We start from the raw sequence: 23,275 nt of genomic DNA, 5'->3' as shown, positions 1-23,275 counted from the left end.
AGGCGATCAAGGTGGGGAAATGGCGCCGACGACCACGCGGGCAAGATGGCGATCCCCCCGGAGGGTGTCCTCGTGGAAGGACCCTCGCACCGGATCGGGGCCTAGCCTGGACGGGGCTGCTTAACCCGATGAGGCAGACGCCGGATGGCAATCTGTGCGGCTCCGGAGACCAGAGACTTTAATAAAGTTTTCTTCCTTACCTTGTCTCGGCGCTTCCCGATCTTGTGCCAGGCGGTCTCCGGCTGCGGGGGGAGAAGGAATATACCTTCACCGCCGCACTCGGTATTGCACCTGCTGCCTCTCAGCCAACTCTGGGAGCTACGTCCACGCAGGGAACCGGCTACCAGACCGAGGCTTACCTCTGAGGGATCTCGGAAATCACCTCAGGAATTCTCGACTGGGGGAAGGACCCTTAGGTATCACCGCAAGAGAGCGGGGCTCCTTTTGTAGAGGTAAGATTTTCTTTCTTCTTTGATTTGGATTTTCTAACACTGTGAGAGTCTGCGTGGAGTCCCAAACTGCTTAGGAGATGGAAAAATACTGAAGAGCAGAGCTTCCTGCACGGGTATATGTAGGCTGACGTCAGATTGAAATCTGACGCCGTCTCCCAACTGCTATCAGGAGTAGACTATACCCATTGGTCCTGAGTCCATCTGCTATTCGCTAGGAAACAAATTTTCCCAAACATCAATATTTCAAAATAGCAGACACAAACACCACACAATAATAATGGAACACACTACCAGACTCCCTAAGATCCATACCTAATCTGACCCAATTCAAAAAATCTTTAAAAACTTATTTCAAATTGCTTTTAAATCCATAAATACCAAATAATTATAGAAACATAGAAACATAGAAGTGACGGCTGAAGAAGACCAAATGGCCCATCCAGTCTGCCCAGCAAGCTTTCACACCTATTTGTTTTCATACTTATCTGTTACTCTGACCGCTGAAGTCAGGGCCCTTATTGGTAACTTTTTGGTTCTATTTCCCTTCCACTCCCACCATTGATGTAGAGAGCAGTGCTGAAGCTGCATCTAAGTGAAATATCTAGCTAATTGGTTTGGGGTAGTAAGCCGTAATAAGCAAGCTAATCCCATGCTTGTTTACCCTGCCTGTACAATTCAATCCTTGTTGGTTGTCTGAATATATATCCTCTTTACATCATCCCTCCCGCTGTTGAAGCAGTGAACTGCGCTGGATATGTATTCCAAGTGAAGTATCAGGCTTAATTGATTTGGGGTAGTAACCGCCGTAATAAGCAAGCTACACCCATGCTTATTTGTTTACCCAGACTATGTAACTCATTCCTTGTGGGTTGTTGTCTGAATATAAATCGTCTTTTCTTCATTCTCCCTGCCGTTGAAGCAGAGAGCTATGCTGGATATGCATTGAAAATGAATTATCAGGCTTATTTGGTTTGGGGTAGTAACCGCCGTAACAAGCAAGCTACTCCCCTGCTTTTATTTTTGAGGATGCAAATCCTTTTTTCCACATTTCCTCTTGCCGTTGAAGCATAGAGCAATGTTGGAGTCACATTAACTTTGTGTATGTTTATTGAAACATAGAAATGAAATGACGGCAGAAGAAGACCAAATGGCCCATCCAGTCTGCCCAGCAAGCTTCACACATTTTTTCTCTCATACTTATCTGTTTCTCTTAGCTCTTGGTTCTATTTCCCTTCCGCCCCCACCTTTAATGTAGAGAGCAGTGATGGAGCTGCATCCAAGTGAAATATCTAGCTTGATTAGTTAGGGGTAGTAGCCGCCGCAATAAGCAAGCTACACCCATGCTTATTTGTTTTATCCAGACTATGTTATACAGCCCTTATTGGTTGTTTTTCTTCTCCCCTGCCGTTGAAGCAGGGAGCTATGCTGGATATGCGTGAAGTATCAGTTTTCTTTTTTCTCCCCTGCCGTTGAAGCAGAGAGCTATGCTGGATATGCGTGAAGTATCAGTCTTCTCCCATGCTGTTGAAGCAGAGAGCCATGCTGGATATGCATCGAAAGTGAAGTATCAGGCACATTTGGTTTGGGGTAGTAACCGCCGTAACAAGCCAGCTACTCCCCGCTTTGTGAGTGCGAACCCTCTTTTCTTCTCCCCTGCCGTTGAAGCAGAGAGCTCTGCTGGATGTGTGAAGTATCAGTTTTTCTTCTCCCCTGCCGTTGAAGCAGAGAACTATGCTGTATATGCATTGAAAGTGAAGTATCAGGCTTATTTGATTTGGGGTAGTAACCGCCGTAACAAGCCAGCTACTCCCCTCTTTGTGAGCGTGTTTCCTTTTTTCCACATTTCCTCTTGCTGTTGAAGCTTAGAGCGATGTTGGAGTCACAGTAAGCATGTGCATGTTTATTTAATAAGGGTATTGTCTCCAGGCAGTAGCCATCATTCTGGCGAGTCACCCACTCTTCATTGGCGGCCTCTTGACTTTATGGATCCACAGTGTTTATCCCACGCCCCTTTGAAGTCCTTCACAGTTCTGGTCTTCACCACATCCTCCGGAAGGGCATTCCAGGCATCCACCACCCTCTCCGTGAAGAAATACTTCCTGACATTGGTTCTGAATCTTCCTCCCTGGAGCTTCAAATCGTGACCCCTGGTTCTGCTGATTTTTTTCCTATGGAAAAGGTTTGTCGTTGTCTTTGGATCATTAACACCTTTCAAGTATCTGAAAGTCTGTATCATATCACCTCTGCTCCTCCTTTCCTCCAGGGTGTACATATTTAGATTCTTCAATCTCTCCTCGTACGTCATCCGATGAAGATCCTCCACCTTCCTGGTCGCCCTTCTCTGTACTGCCTCCATCTTGTCTTTGTCTTTTTGAAGATACGGTCTCCAGAACTGAACACAGTACTCCAGGTGAGACCTCACCAAGGACCTGTACAAGGGAATAATCACTTCCCTTTTCTTACTCGATATTCCTCTCTCTATGCAGCCCAGCATTCTTCTGGCTTTAGCTATCGCCTTGTCACATTGTTTCGCCGACTTCAGATCAATAGACACTATCACCCCAAGGTCCCTCTCCTGCTCCGTGCACATCAGCCTTCCCCCCCCCCCCCCCCCCATCGAATACAGTTCATTCGGATTTCCACTCCCCATATGCATGACTTTGCACTTCTTGGCATTGAATCTCAGCTGCCATATCTTCGACCACTCTTCCAGTTTCCTTAGATCTCGTCTCATTCTCTCCACTCCTTCCGGCGTGTCCACTCTGTTGCAGATCTTAGTGTCATCCGCAAAAAGACAAACCTTACCTTCTATCCCGTCCGCAATGTCGCTCACAAAGATATTGAACAGGACCGGTCCCAACACCGATCCTTGCGGTACACCACTTAAAACCGCTCTCTCTTCAGAGAAGGTTCCATTTACCATCACACATTGTCTTCTGTCCGTCAACCAATTTGCAATCCAGGTCACCACCTCGGCACTCACTCCTAAGCTTCTCATTTTATTCACCAGTCTCCTGTGCGGAACCGTATCAAAAGCTTTGCTGAAATCCAAGTATATGATATAGAGTGCTCTTCCTTGATCCAATTCCTTGGTTACCCAGTCAAAAAAGTCAATCAGATTTGTCTGACAGGATCTTCCTCTGGTGAATCCATGCTGCCTCTGGTCCATCAATTCTCCCGACTGTAGATAGTTCACTAATTTTAGTTTTTCTTTTAAGTTTGCTCAATATCTCAATTCCTACATGTATTTACAGGGCACCTCATCTTATGTTATGAAATTGTATTTTATTTATGTAATAGTTAAGAATTTTCTTTTGATAATATATTTTGCATTTTATAATTATTTTTGTAGTTTTTGATTTCATTTGGTTTTTTAATGAAATTAATTTTTTAATTTTTGGAAATGCTTTATGTAAACAGTTTTGATTAAACACAGTTTGTAAAGGCGGTATACAAACATTTTTAAATAAATAAATACATAAATAAGAAGGATTTTTAAAAAAAAAATCCCAGCTTTCTATATCTGGGAATTTTTGATTTCCAGTCACACTGAGATTGCCATGGATTAATGCAGGTGGAAATGAGGGGACATTTTCTCCTCTCATATACAAACACAAATCATTCTCTCTCATACACACACACATTCACACATGCCTTTTCATATACATACACACAGATGTTCTTACACATGCTCTTTTACACACTCAAATGCTCACACATGCACTTCTCACATACATATGCCCTTTCATACACACATATCCTCACACACAGACACACAGATGCTCTTATCCTTGCTTTCACACACAGATGCTCTCACACATGCTCTTTCACACCCAAATACACACACAGCATATGCTCTCTAATACATACACATACTCTCTCACAAACACACACATTCTCCCTCCACCTCTCTCAAAACTAATAATCAGGCTGTCTCTCCTTTTCTATTTTGCTTGTGGGTGGGAGATCAGCAGACTGCTGGGGCTTCTCATTTTCTTTTGTCATTGGGCCTCTTTTTCCTTTGGTCATCGGTAGGTTGGGCTCCAGAGGCGGCAGATGGGCCTCTTCTGTCCTTTCACTCCACTGCCATGGGGCTCTTCTTCTAGCCTATGCAGGGGGTAGGAACCCAACAAATGAACATTTTGCTGCCACCGCGGGAATCTTCTTCCAGCCTGTGGAGGTTGGAAATCCCACAGGCGCGTCATTCCGCTGCGCTGCCGCGGGACTCTTCTTCCAGCTCACAGGGGGTGGGAACTCCACCACGGGCAAGATGTTAAATATATGTTTGGTGACAAGGTAATGCGGCTGCCGGAAAAGCATTTTGGTGGGCACTTTTTGCCACTCAAATTTTGCCACCTGAAGCAGCCACCTCACCTTGCCTCATTACAGAAGCACCCATTTGCATCTGCTTATTTTTCTGCCCTATATGCATTACCCTAATTTATCCATAATAATCTAATCTGCCAGTTGTTCATTAATCTATAAGTTCTTCTTTAAAATCTGTGACTCCTGCTATGTTTTCAATATGATAGAATCTGGTGTCTTCTGTAAAAGTCAAAATATTGCTGTTGATTCCTTTATCTAGATCAATGAAAAAAATTAAATAGTGGTCTTAGCAAATATACCTATAAATTCCCAATTGGAATGTGTAAGACTATCCTAATGGTTAGAGTAGCAGGCTGAGAACAGAGAAACTAGGGTTTAAATCCCCCTGCTCTCACTGTCACTCCTAGTGCCTTGGGCAAGTCAATTCACCCTCCATTAACTCAGGTTACAAGCCACAATAAAAGCAATATTGCACAAACAACATGTAGAATTTGAAATTCCATGCATTATCTGTAACCAAAGTAGTAAGGTGCAATGCAGGTATTTAAATGAGCTGATTTGCATGGAAATACATGGAAATCAGCTCATTAATATGGTAATGAAGTACAACGGTTTCCAGTGAAGTCAGCAAGCTATGTTATTTGGTTATACCTCAAGGGGTTTAGTTAAGTTTCCCCATTAAATAAAGGTGAGCTGATTGAGAAGAGTGTGTTTGGATGTTCAGAATGCATTTCACAAAATCCCCATGAGTCTTCTCAGAAAATTACAAAGTCATTGGATAGGAGGCAGTGTTTTATTGTGGACTGGTAACTGGTTAATAACCCGTAAATAGAGGGTAGAGTTAAATGGTCAATTTTCCAAATGGAAAAAGGCCATTAGTAGAATACCATACGGATTGGTACTGGGACCAGTGCTATTTAACATATTCATAAATGATCTGGAAAAGGGAACGGGTAAAGGAGGTTGATCAAATTGTAAGATGACACAAAATTGCGTGGAACTACAGGTGGTCCTTGTGAGACTAGAGACTGGGCAACTGAATAGCAGATGAAATTTAGTGTAGAAATGTGCAAATTGATACACATAAGGAAAAATAATTTCAACTTCAGGTACTTGAACTTCAGGTACTGGACTCACCCAGGAATGAACCTTGTCCATGTGGACGTACACTGAAATCCTCTGCTTGCTGTGCAGCAGCAGTCAAAAGAGAAAATAGAAACAATCCAAAACAGAATGGAGAATAAAACAGAAAATATCATATTACCTCTAAATCGAGCTACGCTGCACCTTAAGTAATATGTGCAGTTCTGGTAACCCCATCTCAAGAAAGACATAACAGAACTAGGAAAGGTGCAGAGGAAAGTGAGAAAAATAATAAAGGGGATGGAATGGTTCTCCTATGATGAGAGGTTATGCTGGCTAGAGCTCTTTAGCTTGGAAAACAGATGGCTGAGAGAGGTCATGAAAGAAGTTTATAAAATCATGAATGGGGTGTAATGGGAAAATAAAGGTTGGTTATTTACCCTTTCAAATAATACTAAGACATGGGGATGCTCCAGAAGCTAACCACCAGCAGATTTAAAACAGATCATGGAAAGTACTTAGTCACTCAGTGCTCTGTCAAGCTGTTGCTAGAGGACATGATCAAGGCAACAAGCATAGGTTTGGATAAGCTCTTGCAGAAAAGTCCATAACGCATATTTTAGATAGGTAAACTAAAGAAAGCTATTGCTTTCTTTGGGAGCAAGAAAGAATTAGATCAGGGGTCGGGAACCCATGGCTCGCGAGCCAGATATGGCTCTTTTGAGGGCTGCATCTGGCTCGCAGACAAGTGTCGCCACACTTTCCCGCTGACCCAGCTGCTCCCCGGTCCTCCTCCGCCTGGGCTTAAAATGCTGTCAGCCCGGGCGGAACGCGGCAGGACAGCTGGAGTCAGCGGCACCGGCGTGCTCTCTTCTCCCCCCCCCCCCCGCGGCCCGGAAGAGGAAGTGGAGCGTATCGGGTACGTGCGCGGCAAGAAAAGGCCACGCTAGTGCGCTCGGCATCGGCCCGAAGAAAAGAAGACTGCAGCGCGGCTCGGAGGAAATGAAGAGCTTCAACCGCGGCTGATGGGACTCCGCCTCCGCGAGGGCTGTAAATGAAGAGGTTAGCGTTGGGAGAAGGCTGCTGCCGCGAGTTCCCGGGGTGGGGGTGGGGGAGAGAGAGAGTGAATGAGCGAGCAAGCTGTGTTTGCTCGCTCATTCACTCTCTCTCTCCCCCACCCCGGGAACTCGCGGCAGCAGCCTTCTCCCAACGCTAACCTCTTCATTTTCCTCCGAGCCGCGCTGCAGTCTTCTTTTCTTCGGGCCGATGCCGAGCGCACTAGCGTGGCCTCTTCTTGCCGCGCACACACCCGATACGCTCCACTTCCTCTTCCGGGCCGCGGGGGCCTGTGTGTGTGAGATTGCATGTATGTGAATGATTGAGAGCAGGTATATGTGAAAGAGAGTATGTCTGTGATTGAGAGCCTGCCTGTGAGAGAGAGAGAGCATGAATGTAAGTTTACCATTGGGAACCTGTATGTGTAAGTTTGTGATTGAAAACCTGTTTGTGTGAAAGAGTATGTGTGTATGATTGAGATCCTTTGTGTGTGAGAGAAATCATGTGTATGTATGATTAAGAGCCTGTGTGTATAAGTAAGAGAGAGAGAGCATGTGTGTCTGTGTGAGATTGAGAGCTGGTTTAGGTGATGGAGCATGTGAGTATGTGATTGAGCCTGTGTGTAAATGAGAGAAAGAGAGGACATGTTTGTAAACATGTGAATGAGAGTCTGTGTGTGAGAGAAAAAGACAGCATGTATTTATGTGATTGAAAGCATGTGTGTGTGTAAGCGTGAAAAGATAGACAGCATGTGTGTAAATGTGTAATTAAGAGCCTATATAAGTGAGAGAGAAAAAACATGGGTATATGTGAGTACTGAGAGCATGTGTGTATAGGTGTGTCATTGAGAGCCAGTGTGAGAGAGAGCGCTGGTATGTGACTGAGAGAGGAGAAAGTTCCAAGCAAACCACCCCACCTCCTGCTAATTCAGAACAATCTCAGGACACCTGGATATCAAACGTTCCCAGGTATGCAGAGCAAAAAAATTTTTGTATCATTATTTTTCATTACTGGGTCTTTGTGTCTGCTATTTTGAAATATTTTGTTGGTATCTGGAAATGTTTTATATGAGTTTTTAATTACTGGATATTCCACTCATCAGCTGTTTCGAAATATGTTCTTTTTGTTAGTACAGTTTTACTGCTGATGATTTTATATTTCTTGATTTGTTTTATAAGGATGGGTGATGTTTCTTTTTTCCTTTGTTACACTGCATACAGAGACTCTGGCTTGTTGCAGTTTCCAATTCAGTTTTTTCTGCATGCTTCTTGTTATGTGTTTTGGTCTCTTTATTCTATGTTAGGTGAGGGACAGCACGTGATTCAGGTGAGGTTTTCTGCTGGCGTGTAGTTTCTGTGTAGGACTCTATAGCAGCCTGGCTTGGTCCGTTTTCCTAATAGATGTATTGGTGTCTTAAGGCCTGGTGTAATATTTTCAGAGACTTATTGTACTTTAAAAGTGTGATTTTACATAAAATGCACACATTTACTTGTATTTAGTTTTATACATATTGTATGGCTCTCATGGAATTACATTTTAAAATATGTGGCGTTTATGGCTCTCAGCCAAAAAGGTTCCTGACCCCTGAATTAGATCTACTTTATGGGATCAGGCAAGTACTTGCAACCTGGATTGGCCACGGTCAGATTTAGGATACTGGACTCGATGGACTGTGGTCTGACCGAGCATCTTTGTAACATCTTTGTGAGTGACACAGCAGAAGGGTTAGAAGAAAAAGTGTTTCTTTTGCAGATGACACTAAGATGTGCAACGGAGTAGACACACCTTAATGAGATAATAAAAAGTGATCTAAGAAAGCTAGAGGATGGGTCGAAGGTTTGAGAGCTGGGATCCAATGGCAAGAAGAGCAGTCATGCATTTAGGTGCCGGAATCCAAAAGAATCCAAAAGAGCTCTATCTGATAGGCAGTGAAAGCCTAATGTGCAGGAACCAGGAAAGGGACCATCAGTGTCTTATTATCTGAAGGAGGCAAAACAATGTGATAAGGTGGTGGCTAAGTCCAGATGGATGTTGGGCTGCATAGAGAGAGGCATAAATAGCAGGAAAAGGTGATAAAAGAAAATTATTCCTTACCTGCTAATTTTCGTTCCTGTAGTACCATGGATCAGTCCAGACAGTGGGTTATATCCCCCGACCAGCAGATGGAGTCAGAACAGAGTTTGAGCGCGTCAGCATATAGAGTAGTGCACCCTCTGCTGGAGCTCAGTATTACGCATAGCAAAGCCCAAAAGCAAAAAACACAACATTTTGGATCCAGAACCGTTCCCAAAGAGGAACAGAGAAAGATATAAGTAAACAAACGGTCAACGGGACCAGCAACATTCAACTTGTGAGGAGCTGTGAACAGTAACAATAATCAGAGACAAACAGAATGAAAGATACCTGGAAGAATCCGAGCAGGACCGAATGAAACCCCTAGTGGCGGGCGTCTGGACTGATCCATGGTACTACAGGAACGAAAATTAGCAGGTAAGGAATAATTTTCTTTTCCCTGTACGTACCTGGATCAGTCCAGACAGTGGGATGTACCCAAGCGTCCCTAAACCGGGTGGGGTCCTGAGAGACCTGCTCGGAGAACCTGATCGCCAAAAGAACCCGTGCACTGAGGCGCCAGGTGTAGTCTGTAATGTCTGGAAAAAGTGTGCAACGACTTCCATGTCGCCGCACGGCAGATTTCCTGGAAGGAAACAGAGCGAGATTCCGCCCAGGACGCCGCTTGGGATCGCGTAGAATGAGCCGTAACGCTGCGAGGCGGCACCCGCCCCGCCGCAATGTAAGCGGATGAGATGGCGTCCTTTATCCAGCGAGCAATAGTCGTCTTGGATGCCTGAGAACCTCTCCTCTGTCCTGACCAGAGGACAAACAAATGATCGGATACCCGGAAGTCATTGGTAACCTCCAGGTAGCGGAGCAGTACACGCTTGACGTCCAGGAGCCGGAGAGACCGGGGTTCCTCTGGAGCAAACGCTGAAAGCTCCACCGTTTGATTGACGTGGAAGGCCCGAGACCACCTTCGGTAGGAAGGATGGCACCGTACGAAGGGAAACCCCAGAGTTGGAGAAACGCAGATAAGGGTCTCGGCAGGACAAGGCTTGAAGTTCTGAAATCCGGCGAGCAGAAGAGATGGCTACCAGGAAAACCGTCTTGAGGGTCAGGTCCTTGAGGGAGGACCCCCTCAGGGGTTCAAAAGGAGGGCCCGACAGCGTTCGCAGCACCAAGTTGAGGCTCCAAGAAGGGAAAGGATCCCTGACCGGTGGCCGCAGGTGTTTGGCACCCTTCAGAAAACGTGCGATATCCGGCTGAAGGGGTAGAGAGCAGTCCTTCTGTACCAAGACATTCAAGGCCGCCACCTGAACCTGGAGCGAATTATAGGCGAGACCCTTATCCAGACCATCCTGTAGGAAATGAAGGATCAGCGGGACAGGCGCCTCCATGGTTTGGACTCCGCGGTCGGAACACCATGCTTCGAAGACCTTCCAAACTCGAACGTAAGTGACGGAGGTCGAAGGCTTGCGGGAACGAAGCATCGTTGAGATCACTATCTCCGGGTAGCCTCTGTGGCGGAGACTGCACCGTTCAAAAGCCAGGCCGCAAGACAGAAGAGTTCTGCCTGCTCGAAAAATACCGGACCATGGCGCAGAAGATGAGGAAGATGGGACAGGCGAAGTGGGCCGTCCACCGTCATCTGAAGTAGATCTGCGAACCATGGCCGACGGGGCCATTCCGGGGCGACGAGAATTACAGTCCCTCGATGTTCTAACCTGCGGAGAACCTTGCTGACCAGAGGCCAAGGAGGAAACACATAGAGCAGTTGATCCGACGGCCACGGAAGGGCGAGGGCATCCACCCCCTCCGCGCCGCGCTCTCTTCTGCGGCTGAAGAAGCGTGGAGCCTTGGCGTTGAGAAAGGTTGCCATTAGATCGAGGCGTGGAGTCCCCCAACGACGGATGATGAGATGCATTGCCTCGTCGGAGAGAGCCCACTCGCCGGGGTCTAGCTGTTGACGACTCAGGAAGTCTGCCTGAACGTTGTCCATCCCGGCGATGTGGGAGGCCGCTATCCGGATGAGATTGCTCTCCGCCCACTCCATCAGAGGAGTAGACTCGAGGGAGACATGCTTGCTTCTTGTCCCCCCTTGCCGATTGATGTAGGCCACTGTGGTGGCGTTGTCCGAGAGGATCCTCACCTCCCTGTGTCGCACCAGGGGAAGAAAACGCTGGAGAGCGAAACGCATGGCTCTCGTTTCTAGGCGATTGATCGGCCACTTTGCCTCCTCTGGCGTCCAAGTCCCTTGAGTGGCGCTTCTTTCGCAGACGGCGCCCCATCCCGCGAGGCTGGCATCGGTGGTCACCACCACCCAATTGGGAACCTCGAGCGAGACTCCCCGAGCCAGATGTGAGGGGACAAGCCACCAATCCAGGCTTTTCCTGGCTAATGGTGGAAGCGGCAGGATCACCTGATACTCCTGCGAGACTGGTTTCCAGCGGGATAGTAGGGACGCCTGCAGTGGACGCAGGTGTGCAAACGCCCAGGGTACCATGTCGATGGTGGAGGCCATTACTCCCAGGAGCTGCAGATAATTCCAGGCGGTTGGTTCTTCCAGAGCCGAAAACCGAGACATGTGCTCTCTCAGAGCTTGCGCCTTGTCCTGGCGCAGGAACACCATCCCCCGTCTGGTATCAAAGCTCGCCCCTAAGAAATCCAGGTGTTGCGAGGGCACAAGGGAACTTTTTGGAAGGTTCACCACCCAGCCCAGAGAGCGTAGGAATTGTACTACTCTGGCCACTGAGGTCTGACCATGTGAGAAGGACTTCGCTCGAATCAGCCAGTCGTCTAGGTACGGATGTACTAGGATACCCTCCTTGCGGAGGGCCGCCGCCACCACTACCATGATCTTTGTGAAGGTCCGAGGTGCGGTCGCCAAACCGAAGGGAAGCGCCTTGAACTGAAAGTGTTGACCGAGAATCTTGAAGCGAAGATACCGCTGGTGAGCCGGCAGGATGGGAATGTGCAAGTACGCTTCCGAGAGGTCCAGTGAAGCGAGGAATTCTCCCTTGTGCACTGCGGCAATCACTGATCGGAGAGTCTCCATGCGGAACTGGGTGATCCTGAGGGCCTTGTTTACCTCCTTCAAGTCCAGGATGGAGCGAAAGGAACCGTCCTTTTTGGGAACGATGAAGTAAATGGAATAGTGGCCCAAGCCCACCTCGAAGGGGATGGGAACGATGGCCCCTATTTCCTGCAGTCGGTCTAGTGTTTGTTGAACCGCTATCCTCTTGAGATCCGAACCGCAGGGGGAGAAGATGAACCGGTCCCTCGGGGGGCGGACAAATTCCAAGGCGTAACAGTCTCTTATGGTGTCCAGCACCCACTGGTCCGTGGAGATAACTGCCCACTCCTCGTAGAAGTCCATGAGGCGGCCTCCGATCCGGGGAGGGGAGAAGTGGGCTCCTTTGGCATCATTGGGATGACTTTGTGGGCGGAATTCCTTGCCCTGGACCCTCTCTCGCGGGCCTCTGCCCACGAAAGGAACGAGACCAAGGCTGGGGTCTTGTCTGCTGTGTCCGGGAAGCGGACTGTCGGTAAGACCTATAACGTCGCTGTGCCCTGGCCCTGGTTCTACCGGAAGAAAATGATCTGAAGGAACGCTGTCTATCCTCCGGCAGCCGATGCACCGAATTTTCCCCCAGGGACTTGATGATCTGATCCAGGTCCTCTCCAAATAAGAACTTCCCCCGAAAGGGGAGGGAGCCAAGGCTCGACTTGGAGGAAGCATCCGCTGCCCAGTTGCGAAGCCACAAGAGCCGTCTGGCTGCTACAACCGAAACCATGGACCTCGCCATTACGCAAAAAAGATCATACAGGGCGTCCGCCCCGTATGCTATGGCAGATTCCAGCCGGTCCGCCTGGGCGGCCTCTTCGGGGGGCAATTCTTGAGAGGTGAGAAGCTGCTATACCCACAATAAGCTGGCCCTTTGCGCGAGCGAACTGCACATCACGGCCCGCATATCCAGGGCGGAGACTTCGAAGACCCTCTTGAGGAAGGTCTCTAGTTTACGGTCCTGTGTATCCCGCAGGGCCGTTCCCCCCCGTGACTGGGATGGTTGTCCTCTTGGTCACTGCCGACACCGCTGAGTCCACCCTTGGGAACCTTGATAAGATCCAAAAAATCCTCAGGGAGCGGGTATAGCTTTTCCATGGCACGTGTGACTTTCAAGGATGCCTCGGGAGTGTCCCACTCCCTGGTGAGAAGCTGTAGGAAGGACTCATAAATAGGGAAAGCCCTTGCTCTAGGACAGAGGGCGGCAAGTACTGGATCTCCTTTGCGAGACGAGGTGGCGATGGCAGGAGCCACAGGGATCAGCGAATCTGGAGGTGGGTCGAGGTCCAGCTCCTGAATAATGTGGTGGATGAGTTCATCCAGCTCTTCTTTTTGAAAAATCCGTAGGGCTCGAGGGTCGTCCCCCTCCGTATGTCCATCCGGATGCGCCTCCGGGGGTTCCGGGGAGACGTCTCTCACCGGCGAAGCCGCCCCCGTGGTACGCCGGGGTGGCACGGGAGAGGGACCCGGCAGGGATCCAGGCGTAATGGACGAGGCGGTGAGACCAACAGCAAGTTTAGGAACCTTGGGGGGAGGGGCCCCCAGGGGATTAGGGGCCTGCGCTCCCATACCCTGCAAATAAGCCATGTGCATTGCCAGAATAAAGTCAGGTGACCATAAACTCTTATTCCAACTACCCCTGGATTATCCTAGGCACATGACGGTGCATCTAAGAAACTACGTAATTGTGTCGGTTCTGTAATGTTGAGATTACTTACCTGGTAATCTTCTTTTCCTTAGTGTAGACAGATGGACTCAGAACCAATGGGATAGTATCCGCGTGCTAGCAGTTGGAGACGGATCTGACGTCAGCACGGGGTATATAGCCCCACAGGAAGCAAAGCGAATCAGTAATCTTCCTTGCAAAAGCTGTTATGGATGTGTGTACTGACGCTCAGTGAAAAGTGAAAACAGGATTCCCCTGACAGATTGACATTGGCTGGAGACCGCCAGCATTCACAACCGGAAGGCGTTGACACTGGTAGAGTGTACGCTCGTATGTAAACAAATACCATGGCTTACCTGGAATCGGTGAAACCCATGTACACAGGCAGCTGGGCGGGATGCTGAGTCCATCTGTCTACACTAAGGAAAAGAAGATTACCAGGTAAGTAATCTCAACATTTCCTGGCGTGTAGCCAGATGGACTCAGAACCAATGGGATGTACAAAAGCTTTACTCCCTGCCTGGGCGGGAGGCTGCCTGAGGACCGTGTAGTACCGCCCTCGCAAAAGCCGAGTCCTCCCTGGCCTGGACATCCAGACGGTAGAACCTGGAAAAGGTATGGAGGGAGGACCACGTCGCCGCTTTACAAATTTCTGCAGGCGACAACATCCTGGATTCAGCCCAGGATGCCGCTTGTGCTCTAGTAGAATGAGCCTTAACTTGCAGAGGTGGAGACTTCCCCGCCTCCACGTAAGCTGCTCTGACAACTTCTTTAATCCAGCGGGCGATGGTGGGCCGAGAGGCCGCTTCCCCTTGTCTGTTCCCGCTGTGCAGGACGAACAGGTGGTCCGTCTGTCGCAGGTCTTGTGTCATGTCCAGATACCTGGGCAGTAATCTGCCGATGTCGAGATGGCGTAATAAACGGCCTTCTTCAGATTTCTTCAAACCTACCGTAGTAGGCAAAGATATGGTTTGGTTAAGATGAAACTGGGAAACCACTTTAGGTAGAAAGGAGGGAACCGTCCGAAGATGGATAGCTTCCGGAGTGATCCGTAGAAAGGGCTCACGGCAGGACAGTGCTTGTAGCTCAGAGATGCGTCGTGCAGAGCACACCGCCAGCAAGAACACCAACTTCAAGGTGAGAGACCGGAGAGATAAGCCCTGAAGGGGTCGGAAGGTGGATCCCGCGAGGAAATCCAAAACAAGATTAAGGTTCCATAAGGGCACAGGCCACTTTAGTGGTGGACGAATATGCTTGACCCCTTGCAGGAAACGAGAAACATCTGGATGCTTGGCGATGGTCTTGCCATCCCTCCTGGGACCATAGCAAGACAGTGCCACAACCTGAACTTTGATGGAGCTGAGGGAGAGACCCTTCTGAAGCCCATCCTGCAGGAAATCCAACACGATAGGTATGGTGGTGGCATGTGGATTGGTGCCATGAGTGTCGCACCATGCTTCAAATACTCTCCAGATCCGTACATAGGTGAGGGATGTGGAAAACTTGCGAGCTCGGAGGAGTGTATCAATCACGGGCCCCGAGTAACCTCTCTTCTTCAGTCTAGCCCTCTCAAGGGCCAGACCGTAAGAGAGAATTGAGCTGGATCCTCGTGGAGGATGGGACCTTGACGTAGAAGGTCCCGGAGAGGAGGCAGAGGAAGAGGGTCCCCTGCCAGTAGTCGTCTCATGTCCGCGTACCAGGGTCTTCTTGGCCAGTCTGGTGCCACTAGAAGAACGAGGCCCCGGTGCGTCTGAATCTTGTGGATGGTGGCGCCCAGAGGCCACGGAGGAAAAGCATCGATTCTGTGTGAGAACGGGTCGCGCCTGCGGCTGAAGTAGCTGGGGACTTGAGCATTGGACTTGTCCACCAGTAAATCCATGGCCGGAATCCCCCAGTGATCGACAATCATCTGGAAAGCTGTGGGGGACAGCTGCCACTCTCCTGGATTTAGGCGTTCTCTGCTGAGGAAGTCTGCTGTGGTATTGTCCTTCCCGGCAATGTGTATGGCAGAGATGTCCTGCAGATCCACTTCTGCCCAAACCATCAGTGGGGCGATCTCCAGAGAGACTTGTCGGCTTCTGGTTCCGCCCTGCCGGTTGATGTAGGCCACCGTGGTGGCGTTGTCGGACATCACTCTGACAGCTCTGTGCCGCAGTCTGAGCGAATCGCAGGCATGCCAATCGGACTGCCCGGGCCTCCAGGCGATTGATGTTCCACGTGGACTCCTCTCTGTTCCACCGCCCTTGCGCGGTGAGTTCTTCGCAATGTGCTCCCCAGCCGCTCAGGCTGGCATCTGTGGTGAGCAAGGTCCACGTGGGCGAGGACATCTTCGACCCCCTGCTCAGGTGGTTGGACTGCAACCACCACCGCAGCTGGGTCCGAACTCTGGCCGGTAGAGGAAAGTGCGTGGAATAGTCCCGTCGACGGGGGCTCCAGCGAGAGAGCAGGGAATGCTGTAGAGGTCTCATATGGGCCCGCGCCCAAGGCACCACTTCCAGGGTGGAGGCCATGAGACCCAGAACCTGCAGATAATCCCAGGTTATGGGCCGACTGGCACCCATCAGATACTGGATACGTTGTCGAAGTTTCAACTGTCTCTTGGTCGTAAGACTGACCGTGTCCGCCCGAGTGTCGAACTGCACTCCCAGATACTCTATTGACTGGGAAGGCTGTAGGCAGCTCTTGCTGAGGTTGATTACCCAGCCCAAGCTTTCCAGAAGGGCGATCACTCTGTCGGTTGTCCGCAGGCTCTCCTCTCGAGAGTTCGCCCTGATCAGCCAGTCGTCTAGGTAGGGATGGACCAGAATCCCTTCCCGCCTGAGTGCCGCTGCCACCACTACTACCACCTTGGTGAATGTCCGTGGGGACGTGGCCAACCCGAAGGGAAGCGCCCGAAACTGGAAGTGGCGGCCCAGAACCTTGAAGCGCAGGTAGCGCTGATGATCCGGATGGATCGGAATATGAAGATATGCTTCTGACAGGTCTAATGCCGTGAGGAATTCTCCGGGCTGGACTGCGGCTTTGATGGAGCGCAGAGTTTCCATGCGAAACCTCGGTACCCGTAAGTATCGATTGACTGACTTGAGGTCCAGAACAGGCCGAAAAGTGCCCCCTTTCTTGGGTACCATGAAATAAATGGAATAGTGTCCAAAATTCACTTCCCAGTCAGGTACTGGGATGATGGCGTTCAAGGACAGGAGCCTCGCCAGGGTAGCTTCCAATGCTGCCTTCTTGTGTATGGGACAGGAAGACTCCACAAACTTGTCCGGCGGAAGATGATGAAAGTCCAGATAATATCCTTCCCGGATAACGGCGAGGACCCACTGGTTCGACGTGATCGCGACCCATCTGGGGTAGAAGAGGGTCAACCTGCCCCCTATGGCTCCGTCCCCCAGATGAATCGGCAAATTCTCATTGTGGGGCGCGACCGGGACCCGAGCCCGGACCAGCCCCTCGCTTGCGCTGCTTGGTCCGAAAGGACTGATTCCTGGCCGGAGGACGTGGCGCCTGATAGCGCCCCCTATACGGAACAAAGCGCTGTGAACTCCTGCTCCTGGAGGGCCGTGGAAACGAGCGCTGTCCCCTCCTGGATCGATCTTCCGGCAGTCTCGGCACAGGAGAGGCACCCCAGGTAGTGGCTAGCTTATCAAGACCACTGCCAAAGAGAAACGAGGCCTGGAAGGGTAACCTGGTGAGGCAAGACTTCGAAGGCGCATCAGCAGCCCACGGCCGGATCCAGAGTTGCCTCCTGGCGGCTACGGAAGATGAGATCCCCTTAGCTGTAGTTCGAACCAAATCCGAAGCGGCATCTGTGAGGAAGGAAAGAGCGGACTCCATGTCAGCCGCTGGAGCGTTGTTCCTGACCTGGGATAAGCAGGCACGAGTCACCACAGTGCAGCAGGGCGCAATCCGCAAAGAAAGAGCTGCCACCTCAAAGGTTTGTTTCAGAATGGCGTCCATTCGCCTGTCATGGGGCTCCCTGAGGGCCGTCCCCCCTTCCACTGGAATGGTAGTGCGCTTGACCACAGCGCTAATTAAGGCGTCCACCTGAAGACATGCCAGCAGGTCCTGGAGAGCCGGAGCCAATGGGTACATACCTTTCAGGGCCCGGCCCCCTTTGAATGAAGCCGCCGGCGCCGCCCATTCCAAATCTATTAGTTGCTGAGCCGCCTGCAAGAAAGGAAAATGGCGGGCTGTAGGACGAAGACCTTCCAGCAGAGGGTTCTGCGCAGAAGGTACCGAAGCACTGGGACCAGTAATATCCAGCTCCGCCAGACACTGAGACACAAGGTCAGAGAGGTCCTCCTTAGGGAAGAACCGCCTCATGGTTCTATATGGCTCAATCCCAGGGGGGAGGTCTCCTTCGTCCGGGAGTTCGGACTCGTCCGGCGAAACCTCCTGGTCTGATTGATCTGGACTGTCTAGTGGCGGGAGGTCCCGCACCCGATAAGGCTGTGAGGGTCCAGGAACAGGATCCCTAGGCGCCGCCACCGCAGCGGCAGCCGCAGCAGGCGCCGCAGATATAGCCACCGCAGGAACCGCAGCAACAGCAGGAACAACAGGAGCAGCAGGGACAGTAGGGCCGGGACGGGAAGCCGCCTGCATCTGGACGAAGGCATGAATCCCCTTAAAGAGATCCACCCAGGAAATGGAAGCAGCCTCTAATCGCCGGGGTACAAGATCCCCCGGGATTCCCGAGTGGTCGAGACTGCCCCCCAAATCCGGGGTAGCTGCAGGGGAACTGTCAAGAAACTGCGGCTGAGATTGGTCCTGGCCGGAGGGTCCCCCGGCCGCCTCACATTGGGCACATAGGGAGAGTCTGGCTCAGTACTGCGCGTGGCTCTAAGGTGGCATGCAGAGCAGAGGCCAAGAGCTGAAATGCCTAAGACAGGCGGCGGCGCCGCTGAGGCCGCAGCCGCGTGCTGATCCATACCAAATATAGCAAGTGCGCAATAATCCGCGGCAGCAATAGGCGCTAAATACAACAGGCGCACAATAGCAATAATAAGCGGCAGCAATAGGCGCTAAATACAACAGGCGCACAATAGCAATAATAAGCGGCAGCAATAGGCGCTAAATACAACAGGCGCACAATAGCAATAATATGCTCTATGGTATGCAATAGGCATTCAGCAGTAATATGCGGCATAAACTCACAGTGGCAGCCAATATGCGAGAACAAAGCAATATACGCACAAGGAGGAAGAAAGCCGCGCCTATTACGGGCGCGGAATACCTGAATAAGGCCACAAAATGGCGTCCTCCACGGCTTGCCACGCCGCCGATCCTCTACTTCGGAGACCTGGGCGAAGAGACGTACGCCTTACCAGATCGTCGGCGCTTCCGGGCAGGAACACAGGCGGTCTCCGGCTGCGGGGGGGAAAGGGCCGGTACCTTTCACCGCCGCGATTGGAGGAACTGCACCCGCAACCTCGTCCACGCCGGGACCGAGGGCCTCGAAGCCACACCCGAGTCTCTCCCGGGGGGCTATGCCCCTGCCGCGGTTCGGCCGGACCGAGGACTTTCACCTCCGGGGGACCACGGCAGTCACCCCGGGAAGCTCAACTGGGGGGAGTGACAGAAACGTCCCCTGAGGAGCACGGGGCTCAAAAGTCGTTGAAGAAAGGTAAAGTAGAATCTAGAATGAGAAAAAAGAGAAAAAATTAAAGTAGTTTTGGAAAGCACGCTGAACCAGCGTGCAGGTACTCCAAACTGCTTTGGAGACTGAAATTACTGATTCGCTTCGCTTCCTGTGGGGCTATATACCCCGTGCTGACGTCGGATCCGTCTCCAACTGCTAGCACGCGGATACTATCCCATTGGTTCTGAGTCCATCTGGCTACACGCCAGGAAAATATATATTTTGCATTCCCATAGTATATAAAACATCGACAGGGAAAACGTAGCATAAACCGTGCCCCTCTTCCCACCACCTCCCCCCTCATTTCCAGAAATTTTTTACGTTTCAACTGTGACAATCTAGCAATGTCTGGGAAAATTTGAATACACTGTCCGAAAAATTTTAATTTTTGAAACCTGAAATAATGCTTTAATACACCATCTCTATCCATTCTTGAGGAAAACTGCACCAATAATGTTGCCCTCAGATTAATTTCCATTTCGAAAGATTTTTCCAAGAAATCAGTTAAATCTAACATTTCTTCTTCTCCTTGTTTTTCTTGGGTAATAATATTATTTCCAGATAGATTACGTTGTGTTTGATAATAGGCAGATGATATAGCCGGAATCTTTTCTATCGGGTACTTCAATATATTTATAAAGTAACTTTTCAATAGATCTACAGGTGACTGTAGTTTAGTTTTTGGGAAGTTAAGAAATCTTAGGTTTGCTCTCTTAGCTTGGTTTTCAAAAAATTTATGGTTATTGGCTCCCCTCAAAGTATCAGCATGTAATACCTTAATAATCTGATTACTTATATATCTGCTTATTATTTCACCCTTGGTCTCCTTTTATTTCCTCACTGTTACAATGTGTATCTGACCAGGGATATTGTTTTTGCTGTAATAAGTGAAATATGTCTTTATTTTTATTGTTATTTCCTGCCTGGAATATGAAGAACGCATTGGAATATTTTCTTGTAATCAAAGTTAAAATCAATAAAGTATAAATAAAAAAAAAGAATAAAGTCAGGTGAGAAAAACGGAGAGCTGATTGGAATCCCTGGGGGAAGACCGTCCTGGGAGCCCCGGTCGGGCAAACCTCCCGCCGGGGGCAAAGCCTGTTGAGAGCCAGTGCAACCAATCCTGTCTGCATCTGGGAGCGAGTCCGTCTCACGCTGACCCCCTAAAATGGCCGCCGTTCCCGCCAAAGGCGGCGTCGTGGCCGGCCCACGCCACCCGGGCTGAGGAGGCGGCAGGTCCAAAATCGCACCGGAGACTTGCAGGGTGCCTTCCCCGTCGGGGAAGCACCGCTCACAAAGCCCCTCCCTCAGAAATTGATTTCCCGGCTCGCCGCAGGCCTCACACCTCGAGGACCGCGGCATGTCAGCACCGGGAAAAAGAAAAGCCTCAGGGTGGGGCCAAAGACGAGCTAGTACCGCGGGGGGGCCTGGAAATGGCCCTAACAACCCGCCGAAGGGGTCCAGTAACTGCGGGGGAAAACCCCCGTTTTAGTTGAGCACACACCCGCGGGCGGAGCTTGCAAACCGCGGGACCCCCAACGACGCGTGGAGCGGCCGGAACCACCGGCATCCACGGGGCACCACCAAAAAGAAGCAAACCTGTGGAGAAAGAAACTCAAAAAACTTCCACTTACCCCAACGGAAGAGGAAAGGAGTACAGAATAGAGAAGGCAGAGCCACAGACACACACCTCCTCAAAAATTGAAAACTTTTTTTTTTTTTAAACTTTAAGGATCCAAAATGAAGAGAAACATAAGACAGGGAAATACTGTGGAGAAAAAGAAAGAAATAACTAAAAATGAAGAAACCCTGTCAATCTGGGGGAGCTAGTGGATCCCCCCACTCGCATCTGCTGGAGTCAGAAGAATACTGAGCTCCAGCAGAGGGTGCACTACTGTATATGCTGACACTCTCAAACTCTGTTCTGACTTCATCTGCTGGTCGGGGGATATAACCCACTGTCTGGACTGATCCAGGTACGTACAGGGAATGGCCCATGTACAGGTCCCTGCTGAGATCTCACCTGGAGTACTGTGTTCCGTTCCGGAGACCATATCTCAAAAAAGAAACAAGAAGGAAGTCGGCCTAACAAAGACCTGCTACCAATGCTTTGTATTTCATTTTGTATGAGGCATGAGAATATTAAAGTGCATCTTGTCAATTGATAAAATTTGCTTTTAACAGCCCCTGAAGCAGCCCTTCACTGGGCAAAACTCAGGCCTAGAGTCGGGTATTTACGGAATATTAATAAACCTTTTTGAGGACCCTCGGCATCTCTTTGTTTGCATTCCTCAAAAAAGATAGAGACAGGATGGAAACGCTCCAGAGAAAGGTGATCAAAATGATGTATGCTCAGAACCAAAAGAGTTGTGAGATGACACCTAAACATCTAATTATGTATACAATCTGGAAGAGAAGAGGGGCAGGGGAGATATGATACAGATTTAAATACCTGAAGGATATTAATGGTGCACAAGAATCGAGCCTTTCCAGTGGGAAAAAACCTGTAGAACTAGGGACATAAAATGAAGTTCTAAACGGGTAGACTCAGGAACAACATCAGGAAATAGTTCTTCGCAGAAAGGGTGGTGGATGTATGGGAATGCCCTCCTGGAAGAGGTAATGAAGAATGGTAATGGAATTCAAAAGGGAATGGGATAAAGGATCTCTAATGGATGAAAAATGGAAATGAAGAAAAAGGGACAGCCTGTGTTAACTGGCACAGTTAATATCTTTTAATCTACATGGAGCAGCAGTTACTACCCTAAAAAAATAAGCATGTTGGGAAAATCACTTTTGTCTTTTTCTGCCATCATACACTATCTTACTATGTTAACTCTGCCAGTTACCTCTAAAATTTATGTCCATGCTACGTTACTTCTACTGACAGCTTGAAAGAAACAGCACAATGAATACTTACGTGTCGCTCAAAGTAGTATTGATTTTAGCTATTATTCCTAGAGAAGGATCGATTTTGGCATGCGTTGTTGACATCACCCCCCATCACTACAATAAGCCAGCTGGATGGGCTCGCAGGATATACCCCTGTGATGATTCCATTCTGAAAAAAAAAAAAAAACTCCAGTTAGGCTCTGTATGAAAACTTGTGGCACTATGAGGATTCTTTTCAGTATAAATACTGAGGTCCATTCTCAAAAGGATATGTATAGTTATCCATCTAAATGGCTTACCCAGCTATATTTAGCCCTTATCTGGCGACGAAGAAAAAGGTATCAGTGGGGATGGAAATAGGGTGTGGGAGCCACGATTTTTCCTAGTTGGTGTGTGGGAGAGGAGAGGTAGGCTGAGCTCCTCTTAAAGGTAACATTGGCTTCCAAAATGGGGCAAATCTCTTTGATTTAAAAAGGTTTAAAGGGCAGGGTGGCCTAGAGTACAATATATGAATTGAGTAATGCTTTGGGGGGTAGGGGATGGGTCAACATTTTTTCTTTAGTAGATGACAGCGTTACTTAGCCGGATATCTTTTCAAGATATCCGTTATCGACTACATAAAGCAACATAACTAAAAAATCTATCCAGGCCTTTTCAAAGACTCATGCATTTAAATTCCAAACAACATACCTCAATCTCTCTTTACTATAAGGACCGGATTTTAAAAGGGTTACGCACGTAAATCTGGAGGATTTACGCGCGTAATCGGGTCTACGCGCACCAGGCCTATTTTCAAAAGACCCGGGGACATGCGTAAATCCCGGGGCTTACAAAAAGGAGCAGCGAGGGGGCCGCTCTGTTTTGTTCTCTGTTTGTGTCACCCGAGTTTTCCGGATTCCGGGGCAGCCATGGGCGGGATGCTGAGTCCCATCTTTCTACACTAAGGAAAACGAAATTATCAGGTAAGTAATTTCTCCATTTCCTAGCATGTAGCCAGATGGACTCTACGTAGGCTGCCTTGAATACTTCTTTGATCC

The 23,275-nt window shown here is 49.4% G+C and overlaps 1 protein-coding gene across 1 annotated transcript in view; it reads right to left on the bottom strand.

Annotated features, from left to right (window-relative positions):
• Window positions 1–23,275, bottom strand: part of CPT1A (carnitine palmitoyltransferase 1A) — a 939,552-nt gene that overhangs the window by 788,936 nt on the left and 127,341 nt on the right. Inside the window, 2 exon segments of the mRNA XM_029583120.1 lie at window positions 22,267–22,346; window positions 22,348–22,407. Of these exon segments, the coding sequence (XP_029438980.1) occupies window positions 22,267–22,346; window positions 22,348–22,407 (140 nt within the window).

The sequence above is a fragment of the Rhinatrema bivittatum genome, chromosome 17 (genome assembly GCF_901001135.1).
Source record: "Rhinatrema bivittatum chromosome 17, aRhiBiv1.1, whole genome shotgun sequence".
In the NCBI taxonomy this organism is placed as follows: Eukaryota; Metazoa; Chordata; class Amphibia; order Gymnophiona; family Rhinatrematidae; genus Rhinatrema; species Rhinatrema bivittatum.
Note: the sequence above shows the minus strand (reverse complement) of the source record. Positions and strands in the feature narration are given on the sequence as shown.